Raw genomic sequence first — 25007 nt, 5'->3', positions numbered from 1 at the left:
CTGACTGGTACTACTAGAACTAACTATTAACTAGATAGGAGGGCTAACACTCCAGAACTGACTGGTACTACTAGAACTAACTACTAACTAGATAGGAGGGCTAACACTCCAGAACTGACTGGTACTACTAGAACTAACTACTAACTAGATAGGAGGGCTAACACTCCAGAACTGACTGGTACTACTAGAACTAACTACTAACTAGATAGGAGGGCTAACACTCCAGAACTGACTGGTACTACTAGAACTAACTACTAACTAGATAGGAGGGCTAACACTCCAGAACTGACTGGTACTACTAGAACTAACTATTAACTAGATAGGAGGGCTAACACTCCAGAACTGACTGGTACTACTAGAACTAACTACTAACTAGATAGGAGGGCTAACACTCCAGAACTGACTGGTACTACTAGAACTAACTACTAACTAGATAGGAGGGCTAACACTCCAGAACTGACTGGTACTACTAGAACTAACTAGATAGGAGGGCTAACACTCCAGAACTGACTGGTACTACTAGAACTAACTAGATAGGAGGGCTAACACTCCAGAACCGACTGGTACTACTATAACTAACTAGATAGGAGGACCAACACTCCAGAACTGACTGGTACTACTAGAACTAACTATTAACTAGATAGGAGGGCTGACACTCCAGAACTGACTGGTACTACTAGAACTAACTACTAACTAGATAGGAGGGCTAACACTCCAGAACTGACTGGTACTACTAGAACTAACTACTAACTAGATAGGAGGGCTAACACTCCAGAACTGACTGGTACTACTAGAACTAACTACTAACTAGATAGGAGGGCTAACACTCCAGAACTGACTGGTACTACTAGAACTAACTAGATAGGAGGGCTAACACTCCAGAACTGACTGGTACTACTAGAACTAACTACTAACTAGATAGGAGGACTAACACTCCAGAACTGACTGGTACTACTAGAACTAACACTAACTAGATAGGAGGGCTAACACTCCAGAACTGACTGGTACTACTAGAACTAACTACTAACTAGATAGGAGGGCTAACGCTCCAGAACTGACTGGTACTACTAGAACTAACTACTAACTAGATAGGAGGGCTAACACTCCAGAACTGACTGGTACTACTAGAACTAACTACTAACTAGATAGGAGGGCTAACACTCCAGAACTGACTGGTACTACTAGAACTAACTACTAACTAGATAGGAGGGCTAACACTCCAGAACTGACTGGTACTACTAGAACTAACTACTAACTAGATAGGAGGGCTAACACTCCAGAACTGACTGGTACTACTAGAACTAACTACTAACTAGATAGGAGGGCTAACACTCCAGAACTGACTGGTACTACTAGAACTAACTACTAACTAGATAGGAGGGCTAACACTCCAGAACTGACTGGTACTACTAGAACTACTAACTAGATAGGAGGGCTAACACTCCAGAACTGACTGGTACTACTAGAACTAACTAGATAGGAGGGCTAACACTCCAGAACTGACTGGTACTACTAGAACTAACTACTAACTAGATAGGAGGGCTAACACTCCAGAACTGACTGGTACTACTAGAACTAACTAGATAGGAGGGCTAACACTCCAGAACTGACTGGTACTACTAGAACTAACTACTAACTAGATAGGAGGGCTAACACTCCAGAACTGACTGGTACTACTAGAACTAACTACTAACTAGATAGGAGGGCTAACACTCCAGAACTGACTGGTACTACTAGAACTAACTACTAACTAGATAGGAGGGCTAACACTCCAGAACTGACTGGTACTACTAGAACTAACTACTAACTAGATAGGAGGGCTAACACTCCAGAACTGACTGGTACTACTAGAACTAACTACTAACTAGATAGGAGGGCTAACACTCCAGAACTGACTGGTACTACTAGATCTAACTAGATAGGAGGACCAACACTCCAGAACTGACTGGTACTACTAGAACTAACTAGATAGGAGGGCTAACACTCCAGAACTGACTGGTACTACTAGAACTAACTACTAACTAGATAGGAGGGCTAACACTCCAGAACTGACTGGTACTACTAGAAACTAACTAGATAGGAGGGCTAACACTCCAGAACTGACTGGTACTACTAGAACTAACTACTAACTAGATAGGAGGGCTAACACTCCAGAACTGACTGGTACTACTAGAACTAACTACTAACTAGATAGGAGGGCTAACACTCCAGAACTGACTGGTACTACTAGAACTAACTACTAACTAGATAGGAGGGCTAACACTCCAGAACTGACTGGTACTACTAGAACTAACTACTAACTAGATAGGAGGGCTAACACTCCAGAACTGACTGGTACTACTAGAACTAACTAAACAAGATAGGAGGGACTAACACTCCAGAACTGACTGGTACTACTAGAACTAACTACTAACTAGATAGGAGGGCTAACACTCCAGAACTGACTGGTACTACTAGAACTAACTACTAACTAGATAGGAGGGCTAACACTCCAGAACTGACTGGTACTACTAGAACTAACTAGATAGGAGGGCTAACACTCCAGAACTGACTGGTACTACTAGAACTAACTACTAACTAGATAGGAGGGCTAACGCTCCAGAACTGACTGGTACTACTAGAACTAACTATTAACTAGATAGGAGGGCTAACACTCCAGAACTGACTGGTACTACTAGAACTAACTACTAACTAGATAGGAGGGCTAACACTCCAGAACTGACTGGTACTACTAGAACTAACTATTAACTAGATAGGAGGGCTAACACTCCAGAACTGACTGGTACTACTAGAACTAACTACTAACTAGATAGGAGGGCTAACACTCCAGAACTGACTGGTACTACTAGAACTAACTACTAACTAGATAGGAGGGCTAACACTCCAGAACTGACTGGTACTACTAGAACTAACTACTAACTAGATAGGAGGGCTAACACTCCAGAACTGACTGGTACTACTAGAACTAACTAGATAGGAGGACTAACACTCCAGAACTGACTGGTACTACTAGAACTAACTAGATAGGAGGGCTAACACTCCAGAACTGACTGGTACTACTAGAACTAACTACTAACTAGATAGGAGGGCTAACACTCCAGAACTGACTGGTACTACTAGAACTAACTACTAACTAGATAGGAGGGCTAACACTCCAGAACTGACTGGTACTACTAGAACTAACTACTAACTAGATAGGAGGGCTAACACTCCAGAACTGACTGGTACTACTAGAACTAACTACTAACTAGATAGGAGGGCTAACACTCCAGAACTGACTGGTACTACTAGAACTAACTACTAACTAGATAGGAGGGCTAACACTCCAGAACTGACTGGTACTACTAGAACTAACTACTAACTAGATAGGAGGGCTAACACTCCAGAACTGACTGGTACTACTAGAACTAACTACTAACTAGATAGGAGGGCTAACACTCCAGAACTGACTGGTACTACTAGAACTAACTACTAACTAGATAGGAGGGCTAACACTCCAGAACTGACTGGTACTACTAGAACTAACTACTAACTAGATAGGAGGGCTAACACTCCAGAACTGACTGGTACTACTAGAACTAACTACTAACTAGATAGGAGGGCTAACACTCCAGAACTGACTGGTACTACTAGAAAACTAACTAGATAGGAGGGCTAACACTCCAGAACTGACTGGTACTACTAGAACTAACTACTAACTAGATAGGAGGGCTAACACTCCAGAACTGACTGGTACTACTAGAAAACTAACTAGATAGGAGGGCTAACACTCCAGAACTGACTGGTACTACTAGAACTAACTACTAACTAGATAGGAGGGCTAACACTCCAGAACTGACTGGTACTACTAGAACTAACTACTAACTAGATAGGAGGGCTAACACTCCAGAACTGACTGGTACTACTAGAACTAACTACTAACTAGATAGGAGGGCTAACACTCCAGAACTGACTGGTACTACTAGAACTAACTACTAACTAGATAGGAGGGCTAACACTCCAGAACTGACTGGTACTACTAGCTAACTAACTAGATAGGAGGGCTAACACTCCAGAACTGACTGGTACTACTAGAACTAACTACTAACTAGATAGGAGGGCTAACACTCCAGAACTGACTGGTACTACTAGAACTTACTAACTAGATAGGAGGGCTAACACTCCAGAACTGACTGGTACTACTAGAACTAACTACTAACTAGATAGGAGGGCTAACACTCCAGAACTGACTGGTACTACTAGAACTAACTACTAACTAGATAGGAGGGCTAACACTCCAGAACTGACTGGTACTACTAGAACTAACTACTAACTAGATAGGAGGGCTAACACTCCAGAACTGACTGGTACTACTAGAACTAACTACTAACTAGATAGGAGGGCTAACACTCCAGAACTGACTGGTACTACTAGAACTAACTACTAACTAGATAGGAGGGCTAACACTCCAGAACTGACTGGTACTACTAGAACTAACTACTAACTAGATAGGAGGGCTAACACTCCAGAACTGACTGGTACTACTAGAACTAACTACTAACTAGATAGGAGGGCTAACACTCCAGAACTGACTGGTACTACTAGAACTAACTACTAACTAGATAGGAGGACTAACACTCCAGAACTGACTGGTACTACTAGAACTAACTAGATAGGAGGGCTAACACTCCAGAACTGACTGGTACTACTAGAACTAACTACTAACTAGATAGGAGGGCTAACACTCCAGAACTGACTGGTACTACTAGAACTAACTAGATAGGAGGGCTAACACTCCAGAACTGACTGGTACTACTAGAACTAACTACTAACTAGATAGGAGGGCTAACACTCCAGAACTGACTGGTACTACTAGAACTAACTACTAACTAGATAGGAGGGCTAACACTCCAGAACTGACTGGTACTACTAGAACTAACTACTAACTAGATAGGAGGGCTAACACTCCAGAACTGACTGGTACTACTAGAACTAACTACTAACTAGATAGGAGGGCTAACACTCCAGAACTGACTGGTACTACTAGAACTAACTACTAACTAGATAGGAGGGCTAACACTCCAGAACTGACTGGTACTACTAGATCTAACTAGATAGGAGGACCAACACTCCAGAACTGACTGGTACTACTAGAACTAACTAGATAGGAGGGTAACACTCCAGAACTGACTGGTACTACTAGAACTAACTACTAACTAGATAGGAGGGCTAACACTCCAGAACTGACTGGTACTACTAGAACTAACTAGATAGGAGGGCTAACACTCCAGAACTGACTGGTACTACTAGAACTAACTACTAACTAGATAGGAGGGCTAACACTCCAGAACTGACTGGTACTACTAGAACTAACTACTAACTAGATAGGAGGGCTAACACTCCAGAACTGACTGGTACTACTAGAACTAACTACTAACTAGATAGGAGGGCTAACACTCCAGAACTGACTGGTACTACTAGAACTAACTACTAACTAGATAGGAGGGCTAACACTCCAGAACTGACTGGTACTACTAGACTAACTAACTAGATAGGAGGGCTAACACTCCAGAACTGACTGGTACTACTAGAACTAACTACTAAGATAGGAGGGCTAACACTCCAGAACTGACTGGTACTACTAGAACTAACTACTAACTAGATAGGAGGGCTAACACTCCAGAACTGACTGGTACTACTAGAAAACACTAACTAGATAGGAGGGCTAACACTCCAGAACTGACTGGTACTACTAGAACTAACTACTAACTAGATAGGAGGGCTAACACTCCAGAACTGACTGGTACTACTAGAACTAACTACTAACTAGATAGGAGGGCTAACACTCCAGAACTGACTGGTACTACTAGAACTAACTACTAACTAGATAGGAGGGCTAACACTCCAGAACTGACTGGTACTACTAGAACTAACTACTAACTAGATAGGAGGGCTAACACTCCAGAACTGACTGGTACTACTAGAAACACTAACTAGATAGGAGGGCCAACACTCCAGAACTGACTGGTACTACTAGAAACACTAACTAGATAGGAGGGCTAACACTCCAGAACTGACTGGTACTACTAGAACTAACTAGATAGGAGGGCTAACACTCCAGAACTGACTGGTACTACTAGAACTAACTACTAACTAGATAGGAGGGCTAACACTCCAGAACTGACTGGTACTACTAGAAAAACTAACTAGATAGGAGGGCTAACACTCCAGAACTGACTGGTACTACTAGAACTAACTACTAACTAGATAGGAGGGCTAACACTCCAGAACTGACTGGTACTACTAGAACTAACTACTAACTAGATAGGAGGGCTAACACTCCAGAACTGACTGGTACTACTAGAACTAACTAACTAGATAGGAGGGCTAACACTCCAGAACTGACTGGTACTACTAGAACTAACTACTAACTAGATAGGAGGGCTAACACTCCAGAACTGACTGGTACTACTAGAACTAACTACTAACTAGATAGGAGGGCTAACACTCCAGAACTGACTGGTACTACTAGAACTAACTACTAACTAGATAGGAGGGCTAACACTCCAGAACTGACTGGTACTACTAGAACTAACTACTAACTAGATAGGAGGGCTAACACTCCAGAACTGACTGGTACTACTAGAACATACTAACTAGATAGGAGGGCTAACACTCCAGAACTGACTGGTACTACTAGAACTAACTACTAACTAGATAGGAGGGCTAACACTCCAGAACTGACTGGTACTACTAGAACTAACTACTAACTAGATAGGAGGGCTAACACTCCAGAACTGACTGGTACTACTAGAACTAACTACTAACTAGATAGGAGGGCTAACACTCCAGAACTGACTGGTACTACTAGAACTAACTACTAACTAGATAGGAGGGCTAACACTCCAGAACTGACTGGTACTACTAGAACTAACTACTAACTAGATAGGAGGGCTAACACTCCAGAACTGACTGGTACTACTAGAACTAACTAGATAGGAGGGCTAACACTCCAGAACTGACTGGTACTACTAGAACTAACTAGATAGGAGGGCTAACACTCCAGAACTGACTGGTACTACTAGAACTAACTACTAACTAGATAGGAGGGCTAACACTCCAGAACTGACTGGTACTACTAGAACTAACTAGATAGGAGGGCTAACACTCCAGAACTGACTGGTACTACTAGAACTAACTACTAACTAGATAGGAGGGCTAACACTCCAGAACTGACTGGTACTACTAGAAAAACTAACTAGATAGGAGGGCTAACACTCCAGAACTGACTGGTACTACTAGAACTAACTACTAACTAGATAGGAGGGCTAACACTCCAGAACTGACTGGTACTACTAGAACTAACTAGATAGGAGGGCTAACACTCCAGAACTGACTGGTACTACTAGAACTAACTAGATAGGAGGGCTAACACTCCAGAACTGACTGGTACTACTAGAACTAACTACTAACTAGATAGGAGGGCTAACACTCCAGAACTGACTGGTACTACTAGAACTAACTACTAACTAGATAGGAGGGCTAACACTCCAGAACTGACTGGTACTACTAGAACTAACTAGATAGGAGGGCTAACACTCCAGAACTGACTGGTACTACTAGACTAACTAACTAGATAGGAGGGCTAACACTCCAGAACTGACTGGTACTACTAGAACTAACTACTAACTAGATAGGAGGGCTAACACTCCAGAACTGACTGGTACTACTAGCTACTACTAACTAGATAGGAGGGCTAACACTCCAGAACTGACTGGTACTACTAGAACTAACTACTAACTAGATAGGAGGGCTAACACTCCAGAACTGACTGGTACTACTAGAACTAACTACTAACTAGATAGGAGGGCTAACACTCCAGAACTGACTGGTACTACTAGAACTAACTACTAACTAGATAGGAGGGCTAACACTCCAGAACTGACTGGTACTACTAGAACTAACTACTAACTAGATAGGAGGGCTAACACTCCAGAACTGACTGGTACTACTAGAAACACTAACTAGATAGGAGGGCTAACACTCCAGAACTGACTGGTACTACTAGAACTAACTAGATAGGAGGGCTAACACTCCAGAACTGACTGGTACTACTAGAACTCACTAGATAGGAGGACTAACACTCCAGAACTGACTGGTACTACTAGAACTAACTACTAACTAGATAGGAGGGCTAACACTCCAGAACTGACTGGTACTACTAGAAAACTAACTAGATAGGAGGGCTAACACTCCAGAACTGACTGGTACTACTAGAACTTACTAACTAGATAGGAGGGCTAACACTCCAGAACTGACTGGTACTACTAGAACTAACTAGATAGGAGGACTAACACTCCAGAACTGACTGGTACTACTAGAACTAACTACTAACTAGATAGGAGGGCTAACACTCCAGAACTGACTGGTACTACTAGAACTAACTAGATAGGAGGGCTAACACTCCAGAACTGACTGGTACTACTAGAACTAACTAGATAGGAGGGCTAACACTCCAGAACTGACTGGTACTACTAGAACTAACTAGATAGGAGGGCTAACACTCCAGAACTGACTGGTACTACTAGAACTAACTACTAACTAGATAGGAGGGCTAACACTCCAGAACTGACTGGTACTACTAGAACTAACTAGATAGGAGGGCTAACACTCCAGAACTGACTGGTACTACTAGAACTAACTATTAACTAGATAGGAGGGCTAACACTCCAGAACTGACTGGTACTACTAGAACTAACTACTAACTAGATAGGAGGGCTAACACTCCAGAACTGACTGGTACTACTAGAACTAACTACTAACTAGATAGGAGGGCTAACACTCCAGAACTGACTGGTACTACTAGAACTAACTACTAACTAGATAGGAGGGCTAACACTCCAGAACTGACTGGTACTACTAGAACTAACTACTAACTAGATAGGAGGGCTAACACTCCAGAACTGACTGGTACTACTAGAACTAACTACTAACTAGATAGGAGGGCTAACACTCCAGAACTGACTGGTACTACTAGAACTAACTACTAACTAGATAGGAGGGCTAACACTCCAGAACTGACTGGTACTACTAGAACTAACTACTAACTAGATAGGAGGGCTAACACTCCAGAACTGACTGGTACTACTAGAACTAACTACTAACTAGATAGGAGGGCTAACACTCCAGAACTGACTGGTACTACTAGAACTAACTACTAACTAGATAGGAGGGCTAACACTCCAGAACTGACTGGTACTACTAGAACTAACTACTAACTAGATAGGAGGGCTAACACTCCAGAACTGACTGGTACTACTAGAACTATCTAGATAGGAGGGCTAACACTCCAGAACTGACTGGTACTACTAGAACTAACTACTGCTCACTGACAGACAGGAGGACATACATACATACACAGAGAGAGAGAGGCCCTTGTTAACATTTCCACTCACTCACTTGAATTAATTTTACTGTAGATGTTGTATATAGTATACAGCCTTAGCTAATTTCAGCAAGCACTCGTGCCACCCTTATTTACAATCTTGGTGTCATCACCATCCCCCCCCCTAATACTAATGTGGCTCTTCAACAATTTCAGAACAGTTCAGCACCGTCCTCTGTGTCCTGGCAGAATGATGTCACAAAGAATGCCCAGTGGAATGAGTGTCAACTGTATCTGCATACGTATACCCCGAGGGTGTGTGGACACTGGTGTGTGCGCGTGCATGACTGCTTGTCACTGTGTATACATGCAGAGCCTTCAGAAAGTATCTGTACCCCTTGACTTATTCCACATTTTGTTGTTACAGCCTGAATTCAACATGGATTCAATGTATATTTTCTCTCACCCATCTACACACACAAAGTGAAAACATGTTTTTAGAAATGTGATTATTTTCTTGCTGAAAGGTGAATTTGTCTCCCAGTGTCCGTTGGAAAGCTGACTGAACCAGGTTTTCTTCTAGGATTTTGCCTGTGTTTTGCTCTATTTTGTTTCTTTTTATCCCAAAAAAACTCCCTAGTCCTTGCCGATGACAAGCATACCCATAACATGATGCAGCCACCATGCTTGAAAATATGAAGAGTGGTACTCAGTGATGTGTTGTGTTGGATTTTCCCCAAACATAATGCTTTGTACCCAGGACATAAAGTTTTTGCAGTTTTACTTTAGTGCATTTTTTGCAAACAGGATGCATGTTTTGGAATATATTTATTCTGTACAGGTTTCTTCTTTTCACTTTTTCATTTAGGTTAGTATTGTGGAGTAACTACAATGTTGTTGATCCATCCTAAGTTTAAACTCTGTAACTATTTTAAAATCACCATTGGCCTCATGGTGAAATCCCTGAGCGGTTTCCTTCTTATCCGGCAACTGAGTTAGGAAGGATGCCTGTATCTTTGTAGTGATTGGGTGTATTGATACACCATCCAAAGTGTAATTAATAACTTCACCATGCTCAAAGAGATGTTCAATGTCTGCTTATTATTATTTTTTATCTACTAATAGGTGCCCTTCTTTGCGAGGCATTGGAAAAACTTCCTGTTCTTTGTGGTTGAATCTTTGTTTGAAATTCACTGCTCGACTGAGGGACCTTACAGATAATTGTATGTGTGGGGTACAGAGACGAGGTAGTCATACAAAAATCATGTTAAACACTATTATTGAGTCCATGCAGCTTATTATGTGAAGGGTTGAATAGTTGACTCAAGACCTTTCAGCTTTTCCTTTTTAATTAAATTGTTTGTTACAATTTTTTTAAACATAATTCCACTTTGGCATTATGTTGTATTGTGTCTAGGCCAGTGATACAAAATCTAAATTGAATCCATTTTAAATTCAGGCTGTAACACAACAAAATGTGGAAAAAGTCAAGGGGTGTGAATACTTTCTGGAGTCACTGTATGTGCCTGAATGTATAAGCGTGTTTGTCTCCAATCTCTCCATGCCCGCGGGGTATTGGCACCCAGCTAAAGGGCCAGTGTGTGGACACAGGGGTGTGTGTATGTCAGGTCTCCAAGGCCCCTCCCTCTCTCTCTGTGTAATCCAAATCCACTTTCAAAGGTGCTGCTCTGGCATTAATACACCATGTGACGCCATTGCCAAAGCCATTTGACTTGCAATATATTTCAACCACTATATTCAAATGATTACTGTTCTCTATATTGATAAGTAACTAACTTATTTGTGCAAAGTACATTACAAATGCTTTAGCAAGCAGCAGTGATACTGCACAGCAGTTGTAATACTAACATAAATGGTAGCAATAACTTACTTTCATGGATGATTGTGTGTGTGTTACGTGTTTAGCAGGTGTGTGATGTGACGAACATTGGTGCTGTGACATTAGGATATCAGGGCCTTCCTCAGTACAGCGAAGTATTATTGATGTATGGAATGTTACGCTTAAGTGTATAAATGGTGTACTTGTATTTGAAATGTATGTAGTTCTGTCCTTGAGTTGATAACTTTATGTATTGGTATGTGTGTGAATGGTAGGGCTGGGAATTACCAGGGACTTCACGATACCATATTATCATCAGACTTTGGTGCCAATACGATTGTCACAATTCTATATGTATTGCGATTCGATATTGGGATTTTTATTGCGATTCGATGTTCCAACCATATTGCTGACTGTATGTCTGCTGCAGAGGGACAAGAGAGAGACATAAAAAAATGATTTTTGATCAGTCATGGAAACAAAAGGCCTGAAAACATTTGTGCCCCTATTTAAAAAGAAGATGGAGAACAAGCTATTAAGGAAAAATACTGGCGTTTTGGTGCAGGTACAGCCAACGAGCGCAAATATGATATTGTGATAGTCGAAATGATATGATTTATCATCAAAATCATCACTAGTGACTGGTGGACACTGCTGGGTGTGATGTAGCGGAACTCAGGTGGAAATGTAAGACAAGCTGCTGAGGTGGAAACCATTAAATAGAAAGTTTAAATGGAGGAAACTCCAACCGATTCAAGGTTGCTGCGTTCACGTCTGTTAACTCTGATTACGGTGGCTGAGGTGAAAACCTCATCTGATTCTGGTTCAGTTTATATTAGCAGGAGCGTAACAACGCCATCTGATTCTGGTTCAGTTTATATTAGCAGGAGCGTAACAACTCCATCTGATTCTGGTTCAGTTTATATTAGCAGGAGCGTATCAACGCCATCTGATTCTGGTTCAGTTTATATTAGCAGGAGCGTAACAACTCCATCTGATTCTGGTTCAGTTTATATTAGCAGGAGCGTAACAACTCCATCTGATTCTGGTTCAGTTTATATTAGCAGGAGCGTAACAACTCCATCTGATTCTGGTTCAGTTTATATTAGCAGGAGCGTAACAACATTTTATGACCAGGTCCAAAGCCTAGCACAAACCTCAGATAACCCTTTATGGGTGGTAGACTGCAACCCATTACACTATACCTAAGCTAACCCTTTATGGGTGGTAGACTACAACCCAATACACTATATCTAAGATAACCCTTTATAGGTGGTAGACTGTAACACATTACACTATCTCAGCTAACCTGTTAAGGGCGAAAGACTATAACAAGGCTCAAGATTCAAGGCCTGGTTATTTCATGAATGTTGCATTGTACCTAAAGAAAAACATAGCAGGTGGTATCTGTAACAAAATTCCTACAAATTTAAGAGATGACATGTCGCCCCAGGAAACCCATTGCGGGTGGTAACTGTAAAAAGTCTATACTTTACCCCAGGATACCCATTACAGGCGGTAACTATAAAAACAAGGTAGCTTTATTCACAACAGGGGAATTTAGCCAAAAGTGTCAGCCTATTTGCAATGCACCTCCTTGTTATTGCATTTTAGTGTGTTACACTGGCATTCAGTAGAATTATGAATCACATGATTATGAAGGCAGTAATGTTTGAAAGCATGTATATTTTTATTTTAACTGTATGTAGTTCTATTCCTTGAGCTGTTCTTGTCTATTATGTTCTGTATTATGTCATGTTTCATGTTCTGTGTGGAACCCAGGAAGAGTAGCTGCTGCTTTCCCAACAGCTAATGGGGATCCTAATACAATATTAATGTTGGTGTGTGTGTGTGTCCACACGGATGCACGTCCGCCTGTTCTAATCCCAGTCTCTCTCAGCATCTGGAGCATTGACACAGTTTAAAGGCCTGGCGATGCCCACATCGGGCTGGCCCATTCGGCACACACTCACACACGGCCTATCTGGGGCACCAGAAGGCCCGGGAACCGCCAAGGCAGAGGCTGCCCACGTTGGCACCGCCACTGGGGGGGGCACTGCTGGCGCTTGGGGGAGAGAGGGAAATGGCAAGGGTGTGTGTGTGTGTGTGTAGTGGGGCTGAGGGAGTGAGGAAAGGAGAGGGGGAGGAGGGGGCACCTGGCATGGGATAATCACCCTGGGAATGGTCCCATGCCCTCTGTAGATATCAGGGAGGGAGGGATGGGGGGGTTGGGGTGTTAGAGAAAGAGGGATGAAGAGAGAGGGGGGAGATATAGAGATAGAGCGAGGGGGTGTGGGGAGATGAGAGAGAATGGATGGGTTGTTAGTGTATGTATTGAGAGTACTCTTAACACTTCACATGGGACTGGGAGTATGGATGGTTTTATCATGCTAATGCTCTGCTCTGCTCTTAAAGGACAGGTGCTACTTTTCACCCATAACAAGCTGGCATGGGATGCTTGTGATGCCCTCTCTCTCCCTTTTTCTCCCAGTCTCTCTCGCTCTCTCTTTTTCCCTGTCTCTCACTCTTTTTCCCTGACTCTCGCTCTTTCTCCCTGTCTCTCTCTCTCTCTTTCTCCCTGTCTCTCTCTCTCTCTCTTTCTCGCTCTCTCTTTTTCAATGTCTCTGTCACTCTACCTTTTACCCACAGCTGGCATCGGATGCTTATGGCACAACTAGCCCCCCCCCTTCCATCTCTCTACTTTTCACCATACAGGCTGGAATTGGGTGATTATACCCCTCTCTCTCCCTTATCTCTCCTTCAGTCCAGGCCTCAGGTTGCATCAGGGTCGCCTCCCTCTCTCCCTGCCCTCAGTGTCCTGGCCCACTGATGGCCTATCTCTCCCTGCCCTGCCCTGGCCCACTGATGGCCTATCTCTCCCTGCCCTGGCCTGGCCCACTGATGGCCTATCTCTCCCTGCCCTGGCCTGGCCCACTGATGGCCTATCTCTCTCTGCCCTGCTCTGGCCCACTGATGGCCTATCTCTCCCTGCCCTGGCCTGGCCCACTGATGGCCTATCTCTCCCTGCCCTGGCCTGGCCCACTGATGGCCTATCTCTCGCTGCCCTGCCCTGGACCACTGATGGCCTATCTCTCTCTGCCCTGGCCTGGCCCACTGATGGCCTATCTCTCCCTGCCCTGCCCTGGCCCAACTGATGGCCTATATCGCTCTGCCCTGCCCTGGACCACTGATGGCCTATCTCTCTCTGCCCTGCCCTGGACCACTGATGGCCTATCTCTCTCTGCCCTGCCCTGGCCCAACTGATGCCACCCCACGCTTGCCTCCTTCCTCGCCTGAACTCTCTCTCTCTGTAGTGGGCACAGATGCCCATGTTGGCCTGCAACAGCTGTCTCACCATGTGGCACTACCAAGTGTTGCCACCCAATGGAGGGGGAGTGGGAGTGGGGTGAGGGGGAGAAAGGGTGGTGGGGGAGAGGGTGTGGGGAGGGGGTCTGAGTTGGGATGTGAGGGGCCGAGTTCATGAATATTAATGTTGTGATCACAGCCGAGTTCTGCCCAGGCAGGATCAAAAATCCAGGCAGATTCCTGCCTGTCTCTGTCTTTATCTCCCTCCATCTTTCTTTATCTTTCTTCATTTTTCTAATGTTCTCTGTCTTTCTAGCTCTTTTGCACTCTTTTTCTCTCTCCCTTCTCTCTTTCTCTCTCCCCCTCTCCTTCTCTCCTTCCCTCGCTCTCCCTATCTACCCCCCCTCCCCCCCTTTGGCTCTCACTCTCTCCCAGTAGAGTCAGTAAAGGTGATGGCCAGCGCCCATGTCTCCCCCGGTCACAGACAGGAAGCCCCTGGAAACAGAGAGAGGGAGGGAAACGTCAAACGACTGGTTCTCATTGGTCGAAGAGTTCAAAATACACAAACCGTAACCAATAAGAAGACAAGCAGTCATCTAAGGAGTGGGACACAGTGACAGAGTAGTTTCATCCAAAATATTTTCATCCAAAAAGCTAGTGCCGAGAAGTGCCGAAAACAGACTAGAGGCAACATAATTGTGGCCATCGAGTGACGGGCGGCGTCCATTTTGGGGCGAGGTAATTTCAGCTTCCAGACACAGTATCTTAAATAATCTTCCTCCTCACCTCAAATAAAAATTATATTCAGAATTTCTGAACTAACACTTACACTTGACTCCCCCCCGCATCTCTGGTTTTGCTGATAGCTCCTTTATTGAGTAAAAACATACTCACTACGACGGTGATATGTGGTTGTCCCACCTAGCTATCTTAAGATGAATGCACCAACTGTAAGTCACTCTGGATAACAGCGTCTGCTAAATGACTAAAATGTAAGTGAGTCATCCAAACAGCTAAATAAGTGGCATCACAAATTATTATTATTTTTTAACATTACTAAATCTACCAGGTGGTCGCTAATTCTAGCTACACATTGATAGTGGATGGGGTGAGTTAGCTACCACCAGACAATGTAAAGCATTATAATCTTGGTCACAGCTGAGTATATGCAATATTCAGAGACACACTTGTCTGGTTACACAAGACTAAGCACTGTGACAGCCTATGGCTTTACACAGTACATACATGCATTCTGTTATAATAGAAAACAGATTGGAAGGAAAACTAATCAAAAGTGAGTGATGTGATGATGGCGTCACAGTTCTATAGCTACGGCATCAAGAGAGGAGAGGGGCTGTCAGAATGAAAAGAACACACACACACACACACTGGCCAAAACAGCAGGGGTAAAAGCTAAAGGGACCGCGGGAAGGATGGTAGAGATGGAGGAGAGAAAGAGAGAGAGAGAAAGCGAGGGATGGGGCAGCAGATCAGAGACTGTCTCTAGTGTCTTGCTCTCCCTTTAAAGAAGAGCCAGGAAAACAGATTAGGAGTCCACTCTTTTTCTCCTGGGGGAGCAGAGCCCCCCCGAACACACACACCACACAGACAGACACACACTCTTTAATACACACGCACACACACACACTGTAGACCCTCCACTGCACCGGTCCTCTTTACAAACAACAACTGTGTTGGCTAATAGTAGCTGAAGCTAACTCTAAGTGACCCGGCCCACTGCTTAGTTAATTAGCTTGTTTTCTCACGGCTGAACCTAAGACGGTTTGTGTGTCCCATCTCCTCCTTTGACCAACATGTGGACTTAGAGGTGTAATTACGGGTTTCTCTGCCCTGTGTCACGTTTGCAAACAGTTTATGGCTGTTTAATGGGAGGGAGTATTTACTTAGAAAGCCTACTGAGGTACACACTGCCGCTGCCGATGGCTCGGTTGCTCCATTTCATGGGCAGGTGTCTGTGCATGAGTGCATCTTGTGGTTGTATTTCGGTGTATGAATGTTTTTAAATCAAATAAAATTGTATTTGTCACATGCACCAAATACAAATGCTTATTACAAGCCCTTAACCAACAATGCAGTTCAAGAAATAGTTAATAAAATATATACTAAATAAACAAAAGTTTATTAAATCTAATCAATCAAAAAGTAACACAATAAATGTACATAACAATAATGAGTCAATGTGCGGGGGTACAGGTTAGTCGAGGTAATTTGTAAAGTGACTATGCATAGATAATAAACAGCGAGTAGCAGCAGTGTAAAAACAAAGGGGGGGTTAATGTAAATAGTCCAGTGGATTAATTGTTCAGCAGTCTTATGGCTTGGGGGTAGAAGCTGTTAAGGAGCCTTTTGGTCCTAGACTTGGCACTCAGGTACCGCTTGCCGTGTGGTAGCAGAGAAAACAACCTATGACTGGGGTGACTGAAGTCTGACAATTTTTTGGGCCTTCCTCTGACACCGCCTGGTATATAGATCCTGGATGTCAGGAAGCTTGGCCCCAGTGATGTACTGGTGTGTGTGCATGGCTATCGTCTGTCTGTCTGTCTGTCTGTCTGTCTGTCTGTCTGTCTGTCTGTCTGTCTGTCTGTCTGTCTGTCTGTCTGTCTGTGTGCGTGCGTGCGCCAGCCTGCCTGCCTGCATCTCCTAGTATCTATTCAGGTTTACAGAGCTGCCCATGGCAGTAGGTGATAAGCATCGGTCCAACCAGACTGTACTAGCCTGGACAGGCCTGTCATTACCAGGGTAGTGTTCCGTTTTCAACTCCCGGTCCTGTAACCAGAAATCTAGTAACCAGGAACTCAACTCACTTTTTACCTTTTGAGTATTAGTTGTGTATTGGGTTTAGTGGAGTTTCACAGCCACATGGTATTGAGTCTCACAGCGATGTGGACACACATTATACGCTCCAAACCTAACTGTATCAAGCCCAGCCAGGTCACTTGTGATACAAATCAGTATTCAATCTCCATCCATGTCTGAGAATGTTGGGAGATGACGTGGAAAAAGACCACTAGGGGTAACAGTGAGCGCTGTTACCTTCCAGTAGGTTTGGGTTTTGCGCATCTGCCTCTGGTGACAAAGGTTGTATGTTCGAATCCGGCGATAGAAAATTGTTGTTGATTTTTGTATTAAGCCTATCCCAAACCTTAACCCTTACATTAACCATTCAGACTTAATGCCTAACCTTAAGAATTTGAAGTTAATGCCTAAACTTAACCCTAACCTCGAAAATTCTGAGTTAATGTCTAAACTTAACCTTAAACACTTTGAAATTGGACATTTGGAACAACTTGTAAAGAGACTGTGAGAGCCTGTTGGTCAGCCAGCCAGGAAGCAGCTAGCAACCCTTGGTTGGCCAGTAGTGCCTCTGTTTCACTTTGTTGTTGTTTTTCTCTCTCTCCTTCCCCCTTTCTCCCTCCCTCTCTTTTCTGTTACTCTCCCTGTCAGATTGTAAAGGGGATGCAGACAGAGAAAAGGAGAAATGGCCAGAAAAAGCCGTCCAAACTCCATCCAGCCAGAGAGTGAGATTTGTAATGCTAGACAACACTCAGTCAGTCGCAATGCAATGCTAGAATAAACCCCTCTCCCTCTCAGCCTGCAGACAAACAGGCCCTTGTGTGTTCCAGGGCCTTGTGTACGCCCCAAATGGCACCCAAACCCTGTGTAGTGCACTACTTTTGACCACTGCCCTATGGGGGATAGTGTTCCATTTGGGACGTAAGACCTTGTGTGGGATATGGCACTTCTCACAGCTCTGTTGACCAGTCCCAAACAGAGGAGGAACACACAGTATAGGCCTACTAGGCAGATCAGATTCGGTTTGGGGTTTTTATGTTGAAGGCTGAACTCTTGTCTTTATCTTGATTTGATAGCTTGAGGGAATGTTGAGATGGGTCTGCTAACATGACTGTGTCTGCTAACATGACTGTGTCTGCTAACATGACTGTGTCTGCTAACATGACTGTGTCTGCTAACATGACTGTGTCTGTATGGATCTGTAATGCCAGGCTGGATATACTGTATCTCGGAGACCTCGTCACATTGGCAGTCATCATATTTCCTCATATCCGTTTGGTCTCCTGTGAGTTTTCTGTTTGCAGTAGTTCAGTAGTTCCATCCATGTGAAGTTCATGTTAATAATTCACTCTAGACAGATGTCCTGACCGAAGGCCCAGTCTGAGGGCTGAGTCTCAGTGTGGACACCTGGATGAGATTAGTGTGGATCTATATTGTTCAACTGCTCACCTATACTAAATGATATGATGAGCAAAGTGGTGAGCCAGTTCCTGATGTGAGGAAATATGTCATTCCTTAATTAATACATCCACATGGTTTAGGAAAGGTGGTAGAAAGATGTCTTTCTCAACATTGACACTTGCCCTCTATGCTGCAATAACGGGCCCACCTAACATGTTGGGCCTTATTTTTTCATAACTACAGGCCACCTATCCCAGAACTTTTTCTTCCATAGCTAATTTGTCTAATCGATAAAAAGCCAGAAAAGTTGAAAGAGGGTCCCAGCTGAACTTTCCGCTCTGATCGTTCCATATACCGCCGTCACTCGAGCTCCCATACAGTGAGGTTTTTAAGACTCATAGCCCACATAATGGCTGCTCTTAAAACAATGCGGTCGCGAGAGAGGTCGTTATGGGGGCGGCGGTAACCGCTGTGCACCGCTAACCCTTAATTACCTTTAATTAGTCCAATGCTTCCTCTAATTGACGCGTAGAGGGCTCGGGTTAGATTTGCCTTTGCTCTTGCTGTGAGGAGACAATTAGGCCGTATTGCGTCGGCACGGCAACAAAAGTTCAACTGTTTGTTTTTTTAACTCCCTGGAACATAGTATTATTTCGATATTTGTTAAGAGAATGGTTTGGCCCCATGTTGTCTCCGTCCAAGTGAAAACAAACTATTTGAAGCCGTTTTTACCAGCATTGAAGGCTTACAGTCTTACAGTTTTATTTTCTCTTCTTGGCTAGGCCTATAGTGTTTGATAAATCAAATCAAGCAAACCCCAATTCGTTTATTTATGACTTTATCCCAACATTTTAAAAACATTATTTCAATGTTCTTATAAACAAATAGTTTTCATCTACCAAGTTTCAAGTAAGTACTGTTAATTCCATATACATAAAAATAGGGAATGATTACTATAAGACAAAGGTTATGAACCTACAGCAATAGTCACTGAACAGGGGTAAAGCTGGAGGGGGGCATTGAGACTTCATATTACAGGAATAGATTATATTATGCCTAGATTAGAATAGATTATATTCTAATTATTGATTTTATTGTCAAATCATGAAAATACAATTCTGAGGGCAGTTTCATCCCTGCCACGCTGATTTTTTTTAATTTATTTTATTTCACCTTTATTTAACCAGGTAGGCAAGTTGAGAACAAGTTCTCATTTACAATTGCGACCTGGCCAAGATAAAGCAAAGCAGTTCGACAACATACAAAAACACAGAGTTACACGTGGAGTAAAACAAACATACAATCAATGATGCAGTAGAAGAAAAAAAAATATTGTGAATATAGGACAGCCAGTTCCGCGTGTATGCATGCATTCAACAAGCCTTGGCCACTTTAAAAAAAATATTGCAGCATAGGCTATTAATTATTAATCTGTCAGTTGTCATATTTTTGGGAACATTTTTCACAACGTTTCTCATTGAAAGTAGTGTGTTTATTTCCATATGTGACAGAGGTTTAGTATTTATTTTCGAATCTATAGGCTATGCGACAAGAGTCCGACTCATTGCAGTGGCCTCGTGCACAAAGCACTGCACTATTAACCACCATAATAAGTTCTATATGCATTTCTATAGCCCCGATACTGCAGGCATATCCGGTCCTATTGGTCCAAGTTCTTGCATTCATTTATCGTCATACTGAACATTTTTGGATATAGCCCATTATTATTCGTTTTTCTTCGTTCGTTTAGGCTTAATGTGATAGACATTTTTTGACAATATTATTTTCAACAAAGTCTTTATCTTTCAGATGGAATATTTTACGAATTGATTGCCAAATCTTTTACTTTAAAATGATTTTCTTCTGAACAGTTTTATTATACCTATAATTGTGCATATTTGTGGTCTTTTTTTATTTATTTATTTTTTTACAAAGAATAGAAAGAATAGGTAAGTGTTTAAAAAAGGACCATAAGAATTAACCATGATAACACACATGACAAATTGCTTTGGAGGTCAATTCGGTTCCTCAACTCTTAACCTTGAAATATTTGTTGAACAAAAGTCATTTTTCGTTTTTATATTTGCCATTGTTCTTATGAAATGTGTAACATTAATAATTTGTTTGCTATATGGAAACTAATGTGAAACCGGTTTCTAGGGGGTTAAATTGAAACTGGTTATGCTAAATTGATATTGTGACCATGAATAATTATAATTTGTAACGATGGAGTATATAAAAGTATTCATTCGTAGATATACTTTACTGTGTCAACGAAGAAGCAGCTTCTCAATTAGCACCTGCATGTGAAATATAATATGCCAGAAATTATGTAAAGAATGATAAAAAAGACTGAAATAGCTTATGAAACACCATGTGTCAGGTAACGATGAAAAACCAATGCATTGAAAATGAATTGCTAAAATAATCGAATGCCCTTATTGTAGGCTTTGGGAAGTATGCAAATCATTTGTTATAAAATAATACTGTATATGAATTGATACGTACTTTCCCTAGATAATTAAATGGACAACATATTTTGAAACGAAAATGGTGTATAGTTATTCCAAAAACGTTTTACAATGCTGAAATATAGGCTATAGCTGATAGACTAGTGCAATTAACAGTTAAACGAAGTGACATTTTCATAGGTCTGATATATAAACAGTGGGTCATCTCATTTTCATAACTAAGATCCTATTGTCAATATATCATCATAGTAGCCTACCCTGCATGCTATTTAGTGATCGAAGTTGTATTTATTAGCCTACTTATTGTTTAATATTTGTTATCGGGGTAAGCTATATTCTATCGCTGGAATGACCTACAACAGACGGCAAAAGAGAAACGATTGGAATTTGGAATCTCTATTCTATTTTGATTCCTTCAGAAACAATATGTGTCTAAGGCCTGTGAAAATCAATATTACCATGGTAAAATAATGTTGCCAAAGATAGACATATTTGAGCCATTTATCACAATGTTTGTGTTTTGTTTGTTAAAATGAGTTAGGAGAAATAACTAGCCTAACTGTACGAGGATTACGTTCAACTCTGTTTGTCTTTCGTTTGTAGGCTCCACTCCTCAACACACTACGGTCTATTTCTTCTATTCAAAAGCAGAGCATAAACTTGAGCGAAATGTTTTGTCGCGTTCTTGACAGACTTTCTCCCACACCACCCTCCCCCCACACCTTTTAACCCTCTCGTGTTAAATGGAATACTCTAAATTAGGTTGAAATAATAACTTCAATTATAATTCAATGAATTAATAATAGATGAGGCCAAATGCGTTGGGAGGTCAATATTCAATAATTCATCACGCCGTTATGTTACTCCTGATGTGATGTGCTGCAGGAATGTCATTGCGTGTCTGATTGAATAACTCCAGATTCTTTAATCTCAAACAAACCAAAAATAAGACCTCAAAGTATAAAGATATATTTAGCTTATCAAAAACAAATACATGTATTGGCCCCCACCCATGTTGATGGTTGTATTTCTTAGGCCTAGGCTATATGTGGCATGTCTGGTTGACTAGCTCCAGATTGTAGTCCGGATAGTATCAACCCCAAAATAATAACAAAATCAGTGAACATTTATCTAGAAAATGGATTATCGTTACTTATTAAAAGTACATAAATAGCCCATTTAGTTTTTTTAGCTTGTGGGGAGGCCTATATGTGGTGTGTGTGTGTTTTGTGTCTTCAACCTGCGTTGCAAATTTGATTATGACTGCAAATAAGCGGCATATCAGTCCTATATAACATTTTGAAAAACTGCACGAACTCCCGAAAAGTATAGCCATGCAGGACAGACAGAGAACAATACACCATTTATTGGTTAAAACCCAGCTGCATGGGTTAAATTCCATTCCTGAATTCAGTAATGTCACATCAATTGTCCTGCACCTGTTAGCTAAATAAACTTAGGTGGATGGCCTAAACTTTCCTCAGCTTGTGTCTTGATAGTCAACTTATTTTCTGTGATACACTCTTAGAAAAAAAGGTTCTGGATAGAACCAAAAAGGGTTCTATTGCTTGCTTCATATGGCACCCCTAAAGGTTCTATATAGAACCATGTTGTAGGGTTCTTTGATCAGAACTCTAGGGGTTCTTCTTCACTGAACTAAAATTGATTCCATATAGGGTTCTATGTGGAACCGAATTAGGTTCTAGAACCTTAAGGGGTGCCATATATGAAGTTAGCATAGAACTGTTTTTGGTTCTATCCATATCCTTTTTGGGGGGGATATTCCAATGTGGGATATTCCAAATTCAATTGCATCCATAATCCATCCATATTACATATCCTTTTCTATAGGCTCGGAACTTTGAGGCGTTTATATGAGAATGTCTGCGAGGCCTCAGAGCGCGCGCTGCCTCATCTCACCAAATTTGTGGCACTGCCAAAGGCCGCGCAAGGCCGCGTACACTCTGGTCACTTTAGAAACATTCGCTGACCCAAATGACCTAGAAATACCTAATTATTTTTAGTGTTGGTATAGTTATTAGGTTTCTATCGACTGCAGTTCATGAATGTCACTATGAAACACAGGGAAAAGTTCCAAGTTGAACTAACTACCTGTCCTGACCTGACCAGGACTATTCCACTAGCCTACACCTGACACCTCTATCCCTAACTCATCTCCCTCTTTCTCTCTCCGTTCCTCTGCGGCTGGTAACGGTAGCGCAAGACAGTACAGGCAGCCCGTAATCCCCGCTGCCCGTGATTTAGCCCGAGCCCGCATAATGCTCCTAAACCCCCAGCTGCTACCCTGGCCACTTGCTCCCCGCGACAGACTGCGAACAGTTCGCTTTATTAATAATTCAACCAACTCGACGCTTCCACGAGACCACGACCGGCTGATCGCTCTGACCGGCCCCGACGCTAATAAGGCTATACAACTGCCCTCATTCTTATTCCATTTTAAAGAGACATTAACCTCCTTTTGTGTCGCTGATATTGGGGAATAAACCGCTACCAGTATTGATATTGGAGCGTAGGCTACGGCTATCACCTCAGCATTTTACACGAGGATTTTTCGACAGGTCTTTGTTGCTGCGGTGTAGGCATTTTGATATCTCGGCAATGCAATAACGATTTTGAAGACGTCTCTTTCATCTCGTACGCTTTGAGGAGGAGGAGGCGTGGGACCAGGGGACTCTCCGATTGTGGATCAAGAGTGAGAGAGGGGGACAAGGGGGAAGCAGAACGAGAAGACAGACAGTGGAGGAAGAGATTGGGGTGTTGGTGTTAGTTTGGATACACATTTTGGAAACGGGAGCAGAGAGCTGTTATTTTGAAGTGGGAGAAAATAAATAAACAAAAACTTACTTTCTATCTTATCTCCGTCCACATAGTATTTTAGCTATTTGTGAGACGTTTGTTGGTGGTTCGGCGTCTCTCTCACGTCACTGATTAGTTGCAGAACTTTCTTTCACCGCTCGGTGTTGAAGGCAGCAGGACTTGGACTCGAACGTCTGCCGAACTTATTGGGCTGTCGACGAGCGTTGACGATGGATGCAACTTGTGCTAACAAATGAAAAGAAGAATCCAGAATAACGAGGAGAAGTAGGGAGTCTGCTGCTACGCTGTCCTTCCTTTCCTTTTCTCTCGCAGAAGAGAAGACAAACTTTTTCAAAGACCGTTTTCTGGGCCACAGGCCGACTTGTTTAAAGGACTTGTTTTTGCTTCCGGTAACACCGAAGAAAAAACAGAGTCGCGCTCTCTCGCCCTCTTCTCTCCCTCTCGCTCTCTCTCACTTTTTTTGGAAGCAGAATTTTTAAAGTAAAATGGGTCTTTGAGAGAGTTGGCACATCTCCCTGCGCTATAATGGTACGTGCTATGTAAATTAATATCATCACTGGAGAAAGCCTTTCAAACTATTGCCATATTATTTATAAGGTTGATATGTAGAATACCTTTACACTTTAACAATATGTTATAATTATGTTACAATTAATTTAAGAGGGGATTTATTTGATTTACGTCAGTCAAAATCTACATCTCAGTCGAAAGAGGAGTATTTGTTATTGATTAGACTAATTACTTTAGCGCCTACAGGTGTATAATTGTATTATTTAAGTAAATATTATTTTATTTCGCGGGTGACTGTGACACTAAACGGTTTAAAGTGAAGCGCCACATCAAGCAAAGCTCACCTGTATCCCTGATGCTTGCTATAATTGTCTAGACAAGTACTACTCCGTTTTGTTACTGTGACGTGTCTGACTATCATAAACAGCTTATTGTCCCACATTTATTTTCTCACACTTTTTTT

At 42.3% G+C, this 25007-nt stretch overlaps 1 protein-coding gene and 1 long non-coding RNA gene across 19 annotated transcripts in view; one reads left to right on the top strand and one right to left on the bottom strand.

Annotated features, from left to right (window-relative positions):
• Positions 1–12731: 12731 nt before the first annotated feature.
• On the bottom strand, positions 12732–24344 carry LOC123725456 (uncharacterized). Its single transcript, XR_006757925.1, has 2 exons — positions 24062–24344; positions 12732–15005 (listed from the first exon to the last, which is right to left on the bottom strand). It is a non-coding gene; the product is annotated as an uncharacterized lncRNA (long non-coding RNA).
• LOC106590752 (nuclear factor 1 X-type) overlaps positions 23434–25007 on the top strand; it is a 162513-nt gene continuing 160939 nt past the window's right edge. For 3 of the 18 annotated variants that reach the window (XM_045691075.1, XM_045691091.1, XM_045691084.1), the window contains exon 1: positions 23514–24562. In XM_045691075.1, the coding sequence (XP_045547031.1) occupies positions 24560–24562 (3 nt within the window). In that variant the 5' untranslated portion in view covers positions 23514–24559. Of the gene's footprint in view, positions 24563–25007 lie in introns of all 18 variants that reach the window. The other 15 variants (XM_045691086.1, XM_045691088.1, XM_045691083.1 and 12 more) reach the window with 15 other exon arrangements.

This window comes from Salmo salar, chromosome ssa12, assembly GCF_905237065.1.
Source record: "Salmo salar chromosome ssa12, Ssal_v3.1, whole genome shotgun sequence".
In the NCBI taxonomy this organism is placed as follows: Eukaryota; Metazoa; Chordata; class Actinopteri; order Salmoniformes; family Salmonidae; genus Salmo; species Salmo salar.
This window is presented reverse-complemented; position numbering and strand designations above follow the sequence as displayed.